This window comes from Salvelinus fontinalis, chromosome 41, assembly GCF_029448725.1.
Source record: "Salvelinus fontinalis isolate EN_2023a chromosome 41, ASM2944872v1, whole genome shotgun sequence".
In the NCBI taxonomy this organism is placed as follows: domain Eukaryota; kingdom Metazoa; phylum Chordata; class Actinopteri; order Salmoniformes; family Salmonidae; genus Salvelinus; species Salvelinus fontinalis.
In genome coordinates this window covers 18471500-18490020 of record NC_074705.1, presented here as the reverse complement: position 1 = coordinate 18490020, position 18521 = coordinate 18471500, and the positions used below count along the sequence as shown (strand labels likewise).

At 48.3% G+C, this 18521-nt stretch overlaps 1 protein-coding gene across 2 annotated transcripts in view; it reads left to right on the top strand.

The window, feature by feature from the left end:
- LOC129840684 (neuropilin-2-like) overlaps window positions 1–18235 on the top strand; it is an 84085-nt gene extending 65850 nt beyond the window's left edge. Inside the window, exons 11-17 of one of the 2 annotated variants that reach the window (XM_055908755.1) lie at window positions 1529–1609; window positions 2408–2569; window positions 7076–7341; window positions 10419–10515; window positions 11902–11934; window positions 17300–17359; window positions 17553–18235. In XM_055908755.1, the coding sequence (XP_055764730.1) occupies window positions 1529–1609; window positions 2408–2569; window positions 7076–7341; window positions 10419–10515; window positions 11902–11934; window positions 17300–17359; window positions 17553–17869 (1016 nt within the window). In that variant the 3' untranslated portion in view covers window positions 17870–18235. Of the gene's footprint in view, window positions 1–1528; window positions 1610–2407; window positions 2570–7075; window positions 7342–10418; window positions 10516–11901; window positions 11935–13881; window positions 17110–17299; window positions 17360–17552 lie in introns of those variants that run through there. The other variant, XM_055908757.1, reaches the window with a different exon arrangement.
- Window positions 18236–18521: the final 286 nt, after the last annotated feature.

The window sequence follows — 18521 nt, the reverse complement described above, 5'->3', positions numbered from 1 at the left end:
TCCCGTTACCCCTGACACCTCTGTCATACACGCACACGCAGACACAGACAGACACACACACACACTCGTGTCACACCCCTTAAAGGTCAAGCCGTTTACACTGTGACAAGGCCTGACCTTTGAAAGCACAGAGATGCAATGGCTTGGAGGAATGGCTTGCGCTAAGGGGGATAAAATAACAGGATACACGGTCCTCTGATGTGAAAAGGGTTAGGGAGGAGTAGGCGGGTCATGTATTGCCGGTGGGGTACCCATAGCTCCTCGGTGATTAAAATCTGTTAGGCCAACTAATTGCCTCTTTGCAGGGTGTGACATTACCGTTAGGCTAATGTCACGCAGTCAGAGACCTCAACAGCTGGGCGCTGTTCTTTCATGTAGCGCTATTTTAGCGGTGTTTTTCCCACAGCGCCAGACGTCCGGCTGTGTTCGTTTCATTCATTTCATCCGTCAAATGTTTTTCCTCGCAGGCAGTTGTGTCACGGTAAAATGTCAAATGATCAATCATCCATGGTGTCCATATTAGGACAGCCTCATTCCCAGCGGGACTAGTTTCGCTCTCAGCAGGACTCGCTTTCAGTCTGTCTGTAATATGGACAACGTAATCAACTTCCCTCCATGTTTGTCGTCGAATGTATGAATGCTTGGATTTTTGTTGTTGTTGTTGCCATCTTGGATACACATTTTTACATAGAAATGATCCAAAAGCACAAGTCGAATGTACGGTATACTCTTAAGGCAGTGGTTCCCAAACTTTTGGAACAGGGTTAGGAACAGAGTTTGGAACAGAGTTTGGAACAGAGTTTCCACAAATTCCCATGATGCGATATATGGGGGCCATGGGTGTATGATAATATGATTAGGACCTTGGTTAGACTGTGGTTGGAAAGCAGGGATGACCCAAACCTTTCCCTCTGTCTTTGCATAACGAAACCAGGGTTGTCCCATCTGGTCCCAATAACATGGCTACTTATTGCCGATAACATTCCTAATGCAGTCTGTAGGCCATGTGCCGCTGGAAGGAGTGTGTGTGTGTGTGTGTGTGTGTGATCATCCATTCCAAGGTGAACTAGCTAGACCCATCCATCACCCATGGAGCCAGTGGTGTCTGGCCTGTCCTGCCAGGGCCTCAGCAGCTGGTCTGACTGGGCTTAGGGATGGAGGTGGAGACAGTGGAGACGGTCGAGACCCATGGAGGGAGGGAGATGTCTGGGCTAAGAGACACAACATGACTGGGTTATCACCACCTGGCTCAGCCTGTCACCTCAACTGGGAGGGGAAGGGAGGGAGGACAGGAGGGAGGGAGCGAGGGAGATGACCTCAGACTCTCGTTTAGGCGTGTGGAGTGAGCGCGAGTCTGTGAGAAGGAGAGATTGAGAAATTGTATTCATGGGCAAACTGTTGATTACTCAGAAAGCTGTGGTCACATTCACAGAGCGGTGTTTGTTTGTTTGAGTATGTTACATTGAGTATGTTTCATGTTGAGCATCTTGGATGTAACTGACAACACTTATGTGTTGTGTCTCCATAGAAACCAGCACTCTGGCCAACACAGCCACTCCCACTTTGTCTGGTCCAATGGAGAGCAGCACTGCCCAGCGGGCGAGCAGAGGTGAGTGTCTGTAAGCATGCTATGTGGAAATGTTGCATATAGATAATTTATGTTTGTATGTACACTACCGTTCAAAAGTTTGGGGTCACTTAGAAATGTCCTTGCTTTTGAAAGAAAAGCAACAAAAATATGTCCATTAAAATAACATCAAATTGATCAGAAATACAGTGTGGACATTTCTAAGGTTGTAAATGACTATTGTAGCTGGAAACGGCTGATTTTTAATGGAATATCTACAGAGGCCCATTATCAGCGACCGTCACTCCTGTGTTCCAATGGCACGTTGTGTTAGCTAATCCACGTTTAGCATTTTAAAAGGCTAATTGATCATTAGAAAACCCTTTTGCAATTATGTTAGCACAGCTGAAAACTGTTGTCCTGATTAAAGAAGCAATAAAACTGGCCTTCTTTAGACAAGTTGAGTATCTGGAGCATCAATTAGACTTTTAAAATGATAAACTTAGATTAGCTAACACAACGTGCCATTGGAACACAGGAGTGATGGTCGCTGATAATGGGCCTCTGTACGCCTATGTAGATATTTCATAAAAAATCAGTCGCTTCCAGCTATAATAGTCATTTACAACATTAACAATGTCTACACTGTATTTCTGATCAATTTGATGTTATTTTAATGGGCAAAAATGTTTGCTTTTCTTTCAAAAACAAGGACATTTCTAAGTGCCCCCAACCTTTTGAACGGTAGTGGATGTTATTGTAGAATGTTTGATGGTTGATGTCTCTCGCTCTATCTCTCTCTTTCTCTTTCTCCGTCCCTCTCCCACCCTTTCTCTCCAGGAGCTAGCTCCTCCCCTCCATCCATGGGTGGTGTGTGTGACTTTGAGCAGGGTCTGTGTGGCTGGACTCACGACCCCAGCGCCTCGCTCCATTGGTCCCTCCACAACAGCTCCAAAGCCCCAGCCCAGGGGCCCAGCCTGGACCTCACTCTGCCCCCCACCGGTAAGTCTCCCTGAGCATAGCACAGCGAGCTTCCCTACCTAAGTCAGAGTTGGCAATGGTGGTTCACCACAACCATGTTCAGAAGACAAGAAAGAGGTTAGATAGCCACTTGGGCTAATTTAGCTTGATATACAGTAAAGTCCTTGTTTAGTGTTTGTGAACGTGTGGATGTACAAAAACTCTGTGTGACACACAACCACACAGACGTACACGCACGCACACACGTATAATGTGTAACTCATCCAGTCTGCTCTATGTGACTGCGCTACAACTCTGTGATGCTAACGGATTGTTCCCGGGAGCGTTCTGGGCAGGAAAAAGTTAAGAACCAGTAGCACTTATTAACGACAGAGGCAAGAGATTCCAGAGGAAAAACCAGGAAAACCATTATTCCCAGCCGCGCTTTCCTGCCCCTCGATTACCTTGCAGGCAAATCTCTGGCTCTCTAAGTAGACTTCCATGTACTTAGAGCAATTATTAAGTTCCCTTTATACATACCCCCAGATCAAAAAAAGAGTGAAGCTTTTGGCATATTAATTAAAGATATGAGCAGTTTGGAGTTTTTCTTTGAGGTTTTCTTACACTGACTGTGCTATAAATGGCATCCTATTTGCTATGTGGTGCACTACTTTTGACCAGGTCCCTATGAGACGGTCCTATGGGTCCTGGTCAAAAGTAGTGCACTATAATAGGGAATAGGGGGCCATTCGGGACTCAGGCACTGGGGGTTAAAGGGATTGTTATCCTGACCTTGTTTTAAAATTCATTGGTTTTGATATATTTCGAATGGGGCCCATGAAATATTTAACGAGCTGCAGCTGTGAAGAATTGAAGGGGGAGTTTCAGGACCTGCTCATGCTCAAAGTGGTTGGGAGTCTCTGATGTCACCTGGGCTTTAGATTGGGGAATCCCTGGGTATGTAGGTCGAAGATTGTAGCCAAATCATCATTAGCCTCACTCATTCTCCCTTTCTCTCTCTCCCATTTTCTCTCTCTCTCTCTTTCTCACTCATTCTCTCCCTTTCTCTCTCTCACTCATTCTCTCCCTTTCTCTCTCTCACTCATTCTCTCCCTTTCTCTCTCTCACTCATTCTCTCTCTCTTACTCATTCTCTCTCTCTCTCTCTTACTCATTCTCCCTTTCTCTCTCTCTCTCTCATTCTCCCTTTCTCTCTCTCCCATTCACCCTTTCTCTCTCTGTCTCACTCTCCTGTGCTCTCTGCCTCTTTCTCTCTCTCTCCCTCCCTCCCTTTATCTCTCTCGTGACCCAGAAAACCCAGACCCAGTAACCTCTCGATCTCTCTCTTTTAAAATGTGAAAAACTAACAGCTGGAGAACTCGCGCCGTAGCGTATCAACGTGTGGTGCTGGCGGCGTCCACAACGAGGCCTGCGTTTGTAGACTGAGTTCTCCTCGTCTTCGCTCGCCGCAGGAGACTGCTGCGGAAAATGGATTAATAATGCTGTTGCATCACATCCCGTGAACGCGCCCCTCTCGATTATGAGCTGTCTGCCGAACAAGCTGCGGAACAATGGGGGGAGCGTTCAGAGACGCTGGGTTCACCCGAGGTGTAGGGAGATGGGGGTTATCTGCGAACACATTAAGATCAGTTTGATAAAGTGGGGACGTTTCCTGTGTGGTGAAGACACCACACGTGCACACACGCATACACACACGCGCGCGCACACACACACACACACACTCATACACACAGTCACACACACACTCACACACACAGATAGACACACAGTGATAGACAGTGCCGTATGGTGCTGAATGGGAGGGCTCCTTCCACACACGGTGGTGTTTGGAAGGGCCAAGGGAGACCCTGTCACACACGCTGTCTGGTGTGACACACACACTGGAGAGCAGAGGGGGGCTGTCATCGTGGATGAAGTCTTCTTCCCCTCCACAGATACTACTGTGTGATCTGCTAGACGGACTATTAGGGTGGCTACACACACATGCACATACTGTACTGCACGGTATAATACGCACTTGAATGTAGTACGCTTTCTCTCCCTCTCACATACAACTCAGATTTCAGTCGTCTCCCAGATTCAAGTTAGGCACACATTGCAGGGTGTACATGTCCTTGACAAAGTGTTAACTCACTTGTTATGGGTTTATCTGAATTGACATTGCGGATGCGGATTGCTGTCCTTAAACAGGTGGTCTAAACCTGTAATATAATCAAATCAACGATTTAGTTCCCTCCACGACAGCACATTCTTTTACGATGTACATGTGGCTACAGTAACCATAACATGGACACAGAAGAACAACGCTGAATTTAGTTTGCAATAAATCCAACTTTTATTTTTCTATCGAAAATAGTCCCGCGTGCGGTTCCGCAGCGTCTTATGCTGTGATCCGCACGTTGAAGTCCCTGTGTTGAACTGAGTCTTTAGGCCGTGAGAAAGACCCTCCGTTTGAGTGACAGATGACCCTCAGAGTCCCTCACATTTACATCCTCCTCCTCTTGGGGTCATAGTCCTGATGAACGCTGCTGCTCGTCATATCGCCCCCATCTCTCTTAGCGAAGGCTGCCGATTGGTTGTTGGAGACTGCTGTCTGGCTCGTTGGACAAAACATAGCGGCATTCTGCTGGCTGGATGACCAAAATGTAGCAGCTGCTGATTGGCTGGGCCAGACTGTTGTCTTGGTAGTGACTGCTGATTGGTTGGGCCAGACTGTGTTCTTGGTAGTGGCTGCTGACTGGCTGGGACAGACTGTTGCCTGGCCTTTAGGTGCTGATTGACTGGGCCAGACTGTTGCCTGCCAAGTGGCTACTGATTGGCTGTTGTCTTTCACCTCCACAACATCATTGACATCCATTGCCTCCACATCCTGATGACAATGCACTTGTTTGTTGTTGTTGATCTGGGGCCCCTCTTTCCAGTCCATAAAATGATCCTGGTCTTGTCCATAGCTGGAGATTGGCTGGAAGGTGGCAGGGGCTGAGTTGGGCTGGAACTGGCCTCCAGGTGGTGTATTCAAAAATGGACTTTGCCATTGTCCCTGCAATGAATCAATCATCAAATCAGATCGTACTCATACTGATGTAAAAAAGGGCTTTATTTGTCTCAAAGTGTTTTTGAGAAACCCGCCCTAGACCCAGGGCTCTGGTCAAAAGTATTTCCCTAGCTATATAGGGTATAAATTGCCATTTCAGACTACTCACTATAATCTAGGCCAAACAAACCTGGTTCAGGTTCTGGTAGGCAGCCACTCCAGGCACGGGAGATCCTCTTGTCATCTGTGTTTTCAGCCATGCGGCGAGAACGTCCTTAGGAACCATCCTCAACACTAACCAGGTGAACTGGTCCAGAGGGAAGGGATGGAGGGGCCCAAACTGGCTCAGATATTGGAGATAGTCCATTATTGAAAGAAGTTGTTGTAATTATATGTTTTCTTTTTAATTGTTCAGAGCAGATAGCGATGTGACAGGCAATGCTTTCAAGTGCCTAAGTGATGTGGCCGACTTCTAGAACGTGGCTTCACAGGTGTCCGGATGACATCACAGCTGCATCACAATCGAGGTCAATGACTATGACATTGTGCACTGTGCTCATCGAGTTCTGTTTTTAAGGTCTAGCTTCAACTAAACAGCAATAAAGGGCCATTCCTGAATAAAAAAGTGTTTTCTATGAAAAAAATCGAATGTTTTCTATGAAGCTGAGGGATCGAACTGGAGAAATGTAATCACCAAACATTTTTGTAGATGGAGCTATAGATGCGAGGACGGAAAGTCCATGGGGTCAAAATGATCGTTTTAATCAGATTTTGAAGATAGACACCTGTTGCCTGGGTACAGGGGACATAACATATACTATTTATGTATATATTACATCATTCATGTCAGTTTAATATACAACGGTTTATACATGAACATTCAGTTGGAATATGGCGACTCCAATATCCGTCACTTCGTTGTGCCTCTTGGACAATATTCACACGCGCGATGATTTTTATCTGTGGTTCCCTCACCTAACTGCTCTAACACACACTGCGATAAAGCACAGGTGATTTTGTCAGGATTGTGTTGATACTGGTCCATCGCCCACTTAACTCTACACCCCCCCCCCCCCCCCCCCCCAGCGTCAGTGTTCCAAGTCCACATCCAATATACTAACTAAACATCTTCTTCCATAAACAACTGACTGTGTTTCACACAATGCTATTGACTACTGGGTCGACCTGAATAGCAATGGGAATGGCTCCCTTGGGTTGGCTGTGAATTCATCCCCTTCCCTTTGTGCTTGACTCTCTCACTGACCCTATTCTTCTGTTAGACGTGTTTTGGTATGGATCATATCCCTGTGCTATTGTAAGTCTGACCTTGTAGTTGTGCTATTGTGTGGTTTTATTCTTGTGTGTGTTGATGTGCGCACGTGTGTGTGTGTGTACACTCCCTCGTGTGTGTGCATGTATTTCCCATGTGTTCCCCTCACTGCAACATCTCAAGTCTCTAAACCCACCACTGCGTTGTCTCCCTTCCCCACGCAGACCTGAATAGCTACCTGTACATCGAAGCCAACTCCAAGACGGAGCAGCAGCGAGCCAGGATCCTAAGCCCCATGGTGGGACTCGACACGGGGCCTCTCTGCCTGCTCTTCTCCTACCAGCTGTGGGGAGAGGCCCAGGGCACCCTGCGCATCCTTCTCCGCGATGCCCACCACGAGGAGACCCTTCTCTGGGCACTCCACGGCAACCAGGGCCCCGTTTGGAAGGAGGGTCGTACCATCCTGCCCCGATCCCCCAAAGAGTTCCAGGTATTCGGGCGTCAGCTTGCTCCCTCCCATGAAAATAGTCTGTTGGAGTTAGCTGGAGAAACAAGTACAAGTATATTACTAGTGGTTATGTGTTGCAGCGATTTTATGTATAAGATATATCCCTGCATCTACATGTAGGTCATTTGTTTCTTCTTCCCCTAATCTTCCTCCTCCTCCTTCCCTTACTCTTCCTCCTCCTCCTCTTCCTTCCTTTACTCTTCCTCTTCATTCCCCTACTCTTCCTCCTCCTTCCCCTACGCTTCCTCTTCCTTCCCCTACGCTTCCTCTTCCTTCCCCTACGCTTCCTCTTCCTTCCCCTCTTCCTCTTCCTCCTCCTCTTCCTTCCCCTACGCTTCCTCTTCCTTCCCCTACGCTTCCTCTTCCTTCCCCATACGCTTCCTCTTCCTTCCCCTACGCTTCCTCTTCCTTCCCCTACGCTTCCTCTTCCTTCCCCTACTCTTCCTCTTCCTTCCCATATGCTTCCTCTTCCTTCCCCTACTCTTCCTCTTCCTTCCCCTACGCTTCCTCTTCCTTCCCCATACGCTTCCTCTTCCTTCCCCTACGCTTCCTCTTCCTTCCCCTACTCTTCCTCTTCCTTCCCCTACTCTTCCTCTTCCTTCCCCTACGCTTCCTCTTCCTTCCCCTACGCTTCCTCTTCCTTCCCCTACGCTTCCTCTTCCTTCCCTTACGCTTCCTCTTCCTTCCCCTACGCTTCCTCTTCCTTCCCCTACGCTTCCTCTTCCTTCCCCTACGCTTCCTCTTCCTTCCCCTACTCTTCCTCTTCCTTCCCCTACTCTTCCTCTTCCTTCCCCTACGCTTCCTCTTCCTTCCCCTACGCTTCCTCTTCCTTCCCCTACGCTTCCTCTTCCTTCCCCTACGCTTCCTCTTCCTTCCCCTACTCTTCCTCTTCCTTCCCCTACTCTTCCTCTTCCTTCCCCTACGCTTCCTCTTCCTTCCCCTACGCTTCCTCTTCCTTCCCCTACGCTTCCTCTTCCTTCCCCTACGCTTCCTCTTCCTTCCCCTACGCTTCCTCTTCCTTCCCCTACTCTTCCTCTTCCTTCCCCTACTCTTCCTCTTCCTTCCCCTACGCTTCCTCTTCCTTCCCCTACGCTTCCTCTTCCTTCCCCTACGCTTCCTCTTCCTTCCCCTACGCTTCCTCTTCCTTCCCCTACGCTTCCTCTTCCTTCCCCTCTTCCTCTTCCTCCTCCTCTTCCTTCCCCTATGCTTCCTCTTCCTTCCCCTACGCTTCCTCTTCCTTCCCCATACGCTTCCTCTTCCTTCCCCATACGCTTCCTCTTCCTTCCCCTCTTCCTCTTCCTCCTCCTCTTCCTTCCCCTACTCTTCCTCTTCCTTCCCATATGCTTCCTCTTCCTTCCCATATGCTTCCTCTTCCTTCCCCTACTCTTCCTCTTCCTTCCCCTACGCTTCCTCTTCCTTCCCCTACGCTTCCTCTTCCTTCCCCTACGCTTCCTCTTCCTTCCCCTACGCTTCCTCTTCCTTCCCCTACGCTTCCTCTTCCTTCCCCTACGCTTCCTCTTCCTTCCCCTACTCTTCCTCTTCCTTCCCCTACTCTTCCTCTTCCTTCCCCTACGCTTCCTCTTCCTTCCCCTACGCTTCCTCTTCCTTCCCCTACGCTTCCTCTTCCTTCCCCTACGCTTCCTCTTCCTTCCCCTACGCTTCCTCTTCCTTCCCCTACTCTTCCTCTTCCTTCCCCTACTCTTCCTCTTCCTTCCCCTACTCTTCCTCTTCCTTCCCCTACTCTTCCTCTTCCTTCCCCTACGCTTCCTCTTCCTTCCCCTACGCTTCCTCTTCCTTCCCCTACGCTTCCTCTTCCTTCCCCTACGCTTCCTCTTCCTTCCCCTCTTCCTCTTCCTCCTCCTCTTCCTTCCCCTATGCTTCCTCTTCCTTCCCCTCTTCCTCTTCCTCTTCCTCTTCCTTCCCCTACGCTTCCTCTTCCTTCCCCTACGCTTCCTCTTCCTTCCCCTACTCTTCCTCTTCCTTCCCCTACTCTTCCTCTTCCTTCCCCTACTCTTCCTCTTCCTTCCCCTACTCTTCCTCTTCCTTCCCCTACTCTTCCTCTTCCTTCCCCTACTCTTCCTCTTCCTTCCCCTACGCTTCCTCTTCCTTCCCCTACGCTTCCTCTTCCTTCCCCTACGCTTCCTCTTCCTTCCCCTACGCTTCCTCTTCCTTCCCTTACGCTTCCTCTTCCTTCCCCTACGCTTCCTCTTCCTTCCCCTACGCTTCCTCTTCCTTCCCCTACGCTTCCTTCCCCTTCCTCTTCCTCCTCCTTCCCCTCCTCTTCCTCCTCCTTCCCCTACTCTTCCTCTTCCTTCCCCTACTCTTCCTCTTCCTTCCCCTACTCTTCCTCTTCCTTCCCCTACTCTTCCTCTTCCTTCCCCTACTCTTCCTCCTCCTTCCCCTACTCTTCCTCTTCCTTCCCCTACTCTTCCTCTTCCTTCCCCTACTCTTCCTCTTCCTTCCCCTACTCTTCCTCTTCCTTCCCCTACTCTTCCTCCTCCTTCCCCTACTCTTCCTCTTCCTTCCCTTACGCTTCCTCTTCCTTCCCCTACGCTTCCTCTTCCTTCCCCTACGCTTCCTCTTCCTTCCCCTACGCTTCCTTCCCCTTCCTCTTCCTCCTCCTTCCCCTCCTCTTCCTCCTCCTTCCCCTACTCTTCCTCTTCCTTCCCCTACTCTTCCTCTTCCTTCCCCTACTCTTCCTCTTCCTTCCCCTACTCTTCCTCTTCCTTCCCCTACTCTTCCTCCTCCTTCCCCTACTCTTCCTCTTCCTTCCCCTACGCTTCCTCTTCCTTCCCCTACTCTTCCTCCTCCTTCCCCTACTCTTCCTCTTCCTTCCCCTACGCTTCCTCTTCCTTCCCTTACGCTTCCTCTTCCTTCCTCTTCCTCCTCCTTCCCCCCCTCTTCCTCCTCCTCCCCCTACTCTTCCTCTTCCTTCCCCTACTCTTCCTCTTCCTTCCCCTACTCTTCCTCTTCCTTCCCTTACGCTTCCTCTTCCTTCCTCTTCCTCCTCCTTCCCCCCCTCTTCCTCCTCCTCCCCCTACTCTTCCTCCTCCTCTCAGGTGGTTATGGAAGGCTTCGTTGACCACGGAACCAAGGGCCATATCATGATCGACAACATCCACATGAATTCTGGTACACCTCTGGAGGAGTGCACACGTAAGTCTGCAGATCATACAAACACGTGTACACACACTCACTGACACGCATACACACACCTGACCCTCCAGCACCCCAGTTATTTTCCTCTGTCATCCCACCACCACACCACTCAACTTCTGTTCCTCCCTCTATCTCTCTCTCTCCATCATCCCTTCATTCCATCTCTACCTCCTCCTCCTCCTCTTCTACCCTGGGGTCCCCGACTTGTCACTCCAGTTGTGCTCTAAACACCCCACTACACACACACACACCCAAACACACACCCCACGTTCCCTCATCAGAATCTTGGGGACAGACTGACTGGTACTTCTGAAAGCCGTAGCGAGGAGATGAAAGGAGAGAGAATGAACGAAAGAGTGGAGTGTTATTCCTCTGCCAGAAAAAGAAAGGAAGAATGGAAAGTAGGCCATAAACGCCCCTTGGGCCCCCGCGATGCTAATCTATGTTTCATTAGATTTCTTCTTCTCTCGTATCTGTAAACAGAGCTTTCCAGAGCCGTCAAAGCAATAGATCCGGCACTGGTGTGTGCGCGCGCGCGTGTGTGTGTGTGTGTGTGTGCGTGCCTGTGTGTGCGCTGGGCTTTTAATCTAGCCAGAGCAGGGAGGTTTAGGAGTAGGTCTTAAACAGATCACAGACAGACTGTGGGTTCTGAGCCAGAAACCTGCCATCATCGAGTTTGACTTCATGGAGTTGGGCTGTGTGTGTGTGGGGAGGGGGGGGGGGGGGGGGGGGGGGGGGGGGGGGGGGGGTAGTGAGTGTGCATGTGTACGGGAGGAGGAGGAGGAGGAAGAGTTGTTAGACGAAAGATGAAAACCCGTCCCCCCTCTGTCAACCGGTGTGGAAGTGCCTCCACTCCTCTCCCCCTCTACACATTTTCTCCTTCTTCCTCATTCCCAAGGCATGCTGGGAGTGTTCTTATCAACCAGCGCAGTCGAGTTTGTTCACAGCACATTGGTGTTACAGCCAAAAAAGGCCCCACTTCCCAAGTCGCCCCTCTCACAGGCCCCCAAGCTTTTTGTTGCCATTCCAAGTCAATCAGACTGAACGTTGTGTGTGCAGTCAGCCAGCCAGGCAGCAACCTTCCCAGCTCAACTGGACTCCACAACTTTGAATGACTCAAACTTCCCACAGTCGCCCTCCAAGTCTCCCAACTCACAATAACACACACTTTGACATTGCATTCTGCCCAAGAAGAGACATACCCACATGCTCTTTCATTGTATTTCTTTTGAGTTGAAGTATTAAGAAAGCTGTCAATAGGCAATAGAGTGATATCACTGCCCACAAAAATTAAATCCAAATTCTATTTGTTTTACTGTTTTTGGCTGACTTTCCTAGCTATTGTACAGGTTATAAACAGTCTTGTTTGTTTCTCTCTTTCAGAACCCTTCGTTGCCTTCCTTCCCGACATGACAGGTGAGTTTGCGCCTCTTTAGCCGGGTAATGATGTCACTTCCTGTGCAAATGTGTCCGCTTCCTGCTCGCTGCGCTGCACTGTATTAGCTTTGGCTAATGGGAGCTTTGCTTGATGGCACCCACGTGACAAGCCCAGTCCAATCAATAGAAATGGGTGTGCAAGAGCTGTGTTCGCCACTTGATTAATGCTGCCTTGGTGACAAACGATTCCCAGAATCGTCATCAGCATCCAGACATCATCAAACGACATCAGAGCCCACTGAATCCAGCAGAATCCGGTTTATTGCAGAGAAATTCATACTATTGCGTTGACATCCATGGTTTTAAATGAACTGTCTGCCTCAATAGAAATATTGGGAGAGCTATAGGGGATTGATGTTATTACTTGATATAGTGTTTTTGGCTGCTGGTTCCAATAAGATAAGAGCTTGGGAATTTGTGTGTGTGATGTGTGCAATTTCTTCCTCCACCGTGACGCACGCACATAGATACACAGACTCATGCACACCCCCACGCACACTCACACACACACGCACAGACTCATGCACACCGCCACACCCCCACGCACACACACAAACACACACACTTCGTAGTGAAACGTAATTAAATAGAGTGACTCAGCTGCGACGCCGGTGTCTCTCTCGTCCTCTCAGCTCTGTCTAATGAGCGTGTGTGCACAGTGCAGTGGCAGGTACACGCACCATTTCCCTCTGTAATTATGTGACATGGTCGAATACTCAGGGTGGCTTCAACTCTACACCGTACATGGAGTCTCTCAGCTATCTCTCGCTTTCTCTCTAACCTCTCGGCCCCTTAAACTTTTGTTCCTTTTTCTTAGCTTAGACCTAAGAGTGCGTGGAAACTGTTGTCGGCGTGTGATTTCACCGACCTGTATGAATAGGAGTGCTTGGAAACGGTTGTCGGCGTGTGATTTCACCGACCTGTATGAATAGGAGTGCTTGCGTCTTGGAAGACAGCGATTTCGCAAAGAATGTGAGAGGGGTTCATAGGATTGAAGTAGAGGAGCTGTGTTTGGGTGTTGGTGAGGGTCTCCACTGAGATACTTCTTGGCTTGAGGAGGAAAGAACTGGCCAAGAGAGCAACGAAAACAAAGACTTGAACAGATCAGAGCAATGTGTTTTCCAAGGAAATCCATTTTGAACCTGCCAAACAAATTCCATCACTGTCGCCAAATTAAAGGGAGAACAATCCAGAACATTCCTATGGGGTCTTATGATTGGTCAGTGGAGCATTGGAACTTCCTGTACCAACAGGAAATAGTGGCTGATCATTGGGGGAAAAAGCATTTTACTTCGTCAGCGTAGTCACATAACATTGCATCAGTGATTTTTCAATTGAATTTACAAACAGTCAGCAACTTATAGTTTGTGTCTTGATCCAACCCAGGTTTCAATCATAAATCAACCCCAATGCTTGAAACCTCTTTGGTTTGATTTCTTTCAAACTGAATTTGTTTGTTGACAAGTGAATTAGTCTGTCCAGTGGGTCTCTGTGTATATCTGTGTGTGTGTGTGCTTTCTGTTACAGCTAATTACCACGCCCTTTGTTTCACACCAAGTTATTACATGAGAGCTTTATTCATTGGATCAATTCAATCCCACAGACTCATTGACAATCCGTAGCTATGCTCCACTGCTCTTAGTGTGAGAATCACCTCTCTCGCCATCGACTGCAACCCCAAGCTTCAATCCTCAGATTTAAAAAAACCCTGATGCGTTTGATTTATTTCAGCCATTGTCTGTGATGAATAACTTTTTTCCCCGTTTGAGCCGGCATGCTTGTGCATGCCCATGTGCTCGTACGCCTGCTGTTCATGTGATGGAAAGCCACAGGGGAGAAAAATAAACACCAAAACAAAGTCCATTGGATGTGCTTTGCTTGCACCCCCCACACCCCGAGCCAACATATTCCTTATCTCTCCACCAGGGGGAGGTGTTCCTGTCGGGAGTGACCCCACAGTAGACACGTTGGCGCTGCCACTGGTACCCACCCTCTGGTACTACCTCGTGGCCGCCGGGGGTGCCCTGATACTCCTGGCAGTGGCCATCTTGGTACGAGCGCTCTGTTGCCATCGACGAAGGCTGGCAGCGAAGAAGAGCCAGCTCTCTGTGGCCTACCACAGCCAGTCCCAGGTCTTTCAGTACTCCCAGTGCTCAGCCAGTAACCCGGTAACAGCCGCTCCAGGGACGGAGCCCGTGCTCACCGTGAGGCTAGACAACCACGGCCACCAAACATATGCCCTCTGCTGAAAGGAAGAGGTGGGCCTTACAGCTAAACCCCTCCCCTTTTGATGGCTCATGGATGATGCCACGGGGGACAAGGATTGGAGTGGTATTGACAGTGACATTTTCTGGGTCCTGCTTTCATCAGCGGTGGATGTTACTGTTCACAGACTAGCTCTTCCAATACTATTTCTATAACTGGAATGTGTCTACGGACTACGTGGAGCTGAAGCGATCTATGTGATTGGCTTGTTTCAGACCCAACCTCCAGCCTTACAGGACTATTGGTTCTGGTTCTGGTTCCTATCCCATGGGCTTCCTGGAATCACGCCAGCACGGAGACACTCAGTGTGGTCTAACCTCCCGGCCCGGTGTGGGTGTAGTGGTCCAGCCATGTAAAACATCCAGCGCTGTCAGACCACAAACAGACAAGCGAAAGATACTGTCTTACTGACAGCTCTGCTGGCAACACTCAGAGAGAAAGAGAAGAGAGAGAGAAGAGGGGGAATGTTAGTCAGAGACAGTGGATGCTCTACAGGATCTACTTCATTGTGAAGACAGTGTTTCAGGGCAGGCTGCTGAGATGTCAGTGTTACTATTACTGAAGGAGATGTTAAATAGATACACTGTAACTATGTTTTGTTTTATTATGAGTGGGCCGGGTTATTGGGTATTACCAGTGTACGACAAACAAAAAAAGCATGTTTGAATATGACGTTTTTATGTGTCACTCTTATTGACCTGAGGAATCGATCTCTTTCGCGCAGCTCAAGAATAACATTTTAGTCGTCCCACACCGGAAACCCTGCATCGAGCTTTTGATTGAATATGACCCCTCAGTCAGTCTGTGAGCAGAGTCCCTCTCTTTATAATATCATCATCATCATCATCATCAGTGATTAATGTTCATTCCCACATTGTTTGTGTTCTATCTTGGAAAGTCCTCAATGGCGTCACCCATGTGACAACATGTGGCTGGTAAGCCCCACATCCAACTCCTATGAAATACTCTCAAACAGCCGGAAGCCATTTTTCTGTCTTCTGTTGCGTGTGCTCTTAGTTGAGAATGCTCCAAAACATAGAAACCAAAGACAAACTACAAACAATGCTTCCCTATCACTTAAGATGGATGCTGGCAGGTCATCCCTCATTAGAAAGTTGAGGGTATAAACAAAATGGCAAGGAATGTAATGGTATAACAACTGGTGGCCAAGATAATTGGAAATATGTTTCAAATGGGACCAGGCCCAATTATGATAATAGCTAGCGCATATTTAAGTTGGTTTGTTAGTGGTTATGTAGAGCTCTGAGAATCAGATGGCCCTTAAAGGGGAAGTTCACCCAAATTACAAAACGGTGGCCATGTAAATAAAGCCTAAGCATGGATTCTATAGACTGCTTTCAGGGGAAGAAAAACAATATTTAATTTTGCGTGAACTATCCCTTTAATGATAAACAGTTATCTATCTCACCATTATAGTACATCCAGAGGTAGTTTAGTTCAATTCCTGCCCATTTAACCACCAAATATGTCACAGGTGCTTTCCGATCTCAAAAGCAGTCTATGAGATGAGTCCACGTCCCATAGTTGTGTAGATCCACCTACATGCCTCAACCCCGAAAGAGTGGAAAATATGAACAACTAAATCAGTAAATGATGGTGCTTCCATTTACAGCCGGTGGCCTGGGATGTGAACTTATCTCAACATAAGACCAATTCACCCGGCACAGCCAGAAGAGGTCTGGCCACCCCTCATAGCCTGGTTCCTCTCTAGGTTTCTTCCTAGGTTTTGGCCTTTCCATGGAGTGTTTCCTAGCCACCGTGCTTCTACACCTGCATTGCTTGCTGTTTGGGGTTTTAGGCTGGATTTCTGTACAGCACTTCGAGATATTAGCTGATGTACAAAGGGCTATATAAATACATTTGATTTGATTTGTAATTCCCAGGTCTGAAAGCATCTGACAAACTTTGAGTTTGTAATGAACTGTCCCTTTAAGTAGGACAACCAAATGTGTTTGGGTTAGAGTGATGCCTCCATAGTATTAAATAAAACATTTCTATGGAAGCCACTATGTTATCTGGGGGTTTTGATAAGGGCTATACGGGCCACATTGAGTGGGGTGAATGTGTGTGGTGATCAGGCTTTTTAGTTTTCTCAGAGCAAAGAGAAGTTCTTTTGGCACCCTCTCACAATGTGCTTTTAAATCAACTGGGGGTTGGGCACCCCCACTCTGTCCATCTCACTGTAGGTCCTCTCCAAGCTCTTAATATCTCTAATCAGGTAATGGAGGGATAACATTTATTTAGGCTGTAGTAAGCACTTTTCTCTTTTCCCCGTCTCCTGCACCCACATACACTCTCTCTCACACAGGCGCACATACACCCCTCCCCCGGCACACACACACACCAGCAGCCAACAGCCGTTGCCCCTGGAGACCATATTAATGATTCTCGTTGAGGGCTCCAGTTAAGGTGTTCTTGCCAAGCAATTACTCCCACCTCTGTCCATATGCCAAGTGTTGCACACACACTTCTCAAGATGACAATAAACCTGAAGTGAAAGTGCCGTTTTCAAAAAACAGCGGCGGGTTGAATTTTGGGGGGGGGGGTTGAGCGGAGGGCGAGGCTTGAGCACTTCTAAGCACCACTCTCAGTGTTGATACCCATTGGTATCTCATGATGATCACACCACATCGTAACGCAGTGGGTGGAAGCCAGGAGGGCACTGTGTTTGATTATATCTTCATCTGTTTAGAGCTCAGTGCATAATCTATTTGTAGGATGAGGATGATGATGATGGTGGTAAAATTGTTTGCTGATACTTTACTTGGGCTTTGCACCTCTTTGTGAGCAATGTGAAACGTGTGTTTTGAAATAGTTAAATGAATGTGAATATGGTCTGTGGTAATAAAGTGATATTTTTCTACATTGTGGCATGTGTCTGTACGTCATTGGGCTATAGCAGTCGCAACACATATTATAGTCATTAATTAGTAATTACAGTGAAGGAAGATTGACATAGACAGCTTACATTATTGCACGAAACCAAAATGTACTGTATGGATACTTGGCATTGTGCATACGCTGTACAATCGTTCTGTTGTATCTTCTTCTCTCATAGATAAGAGACCAGAGTTTGGAGACAGCAGACTTTTTAATGGCAGGAACCAGTTTGATGGAGGTAAGTGTTTCCATCAACTACAATGTATTTTATGTGTCCATTACGGCAAAATGTTTTTCCAAATGTGAAAAAATGCCTAGCTTCTAATAAGCATCTCTCTTTTTCTCTCCTCTCCTCCTCTCTCTCGCTCCCTCTCCCCTCCTCTCTCTTCTCTCTCTCCTCTATTTCGCTCTCTCTTTCTCCTCTCGTCCAGGCTGGGCGTTCCCCAAGGAGTTGAGTACGGCGGCCCCGTCCTCCGAGCAACCGGAGACGCTCGTCTCCTCCTCGGCAGAGAAGGACAACTCGTGGCTGTACACGCTGGACCCCATCCTGGTCACCATCATCGTTATGAGCTCCCTGGGCGTGTTGCTGGGCGCTGTGTGCGCCGGCCTGCTGCTCTACTGCACGTGCTCCTACAGTGGCCTGTCATCGCGTAGTTCTACCACGCTGGAGAACTACAACTTTGAGCTGTACGACGGCCTCAAGCACAAGGTGAAGCTCAACCAGCAGCGCTGCTGCACCGAGGCATGAGGAGAAAGAGTAGAGAGAGGAGAGGGGTAGAGGAAAGGAGAGAGGCGGCCATTTTGAGGAGATTATCTCCTCTTTTGTTTTCTCTGCTTAGCTTGGACTGTGAATTTCCTTTCTGAGCTGAAGGACTACACCTGCCAGATGGAAGGACATTTTGGGGAAAAGCCACTTTTTAGACTGATCTTGAGACCCCTCCCCCCTGCTTCAATCAAAGTGGTGCAGACCAGGGTGGGGTTTTCTGGACCAGAGCCAATGAGGGAAGGATTGGGTATTTCCCTGAGTGGTCCCTACTGCGTACTGTTCCATTGACAGGGGAGTTCAAATATCAACACATATCAATGGGAAAATACCTACTACCCCCCCCCCCCCCCCCAAAAAAAATTCAAAACTCCATATAAATACATCATAGTTTTCTAGGTCTAGTTTTTAAACTGGAAAGATGTGAGGCTAAACTCCTTGACACTGAAAAACGCCTTAGACAGGTGCTTAGATAGTGTTTCTCTATCACCTGGACACAGTGGCTTAGATACGTGGACACAGTGGCCTAGAACCTAGTGAAGTGAATTCTTTATGAAGCGGTGTTTTTGTTGAGTTAGACTCTTGCGTCTCTGTAACACATCAGCCTCAGTTCTCCACCCCCTTTTCTGACAGGTCT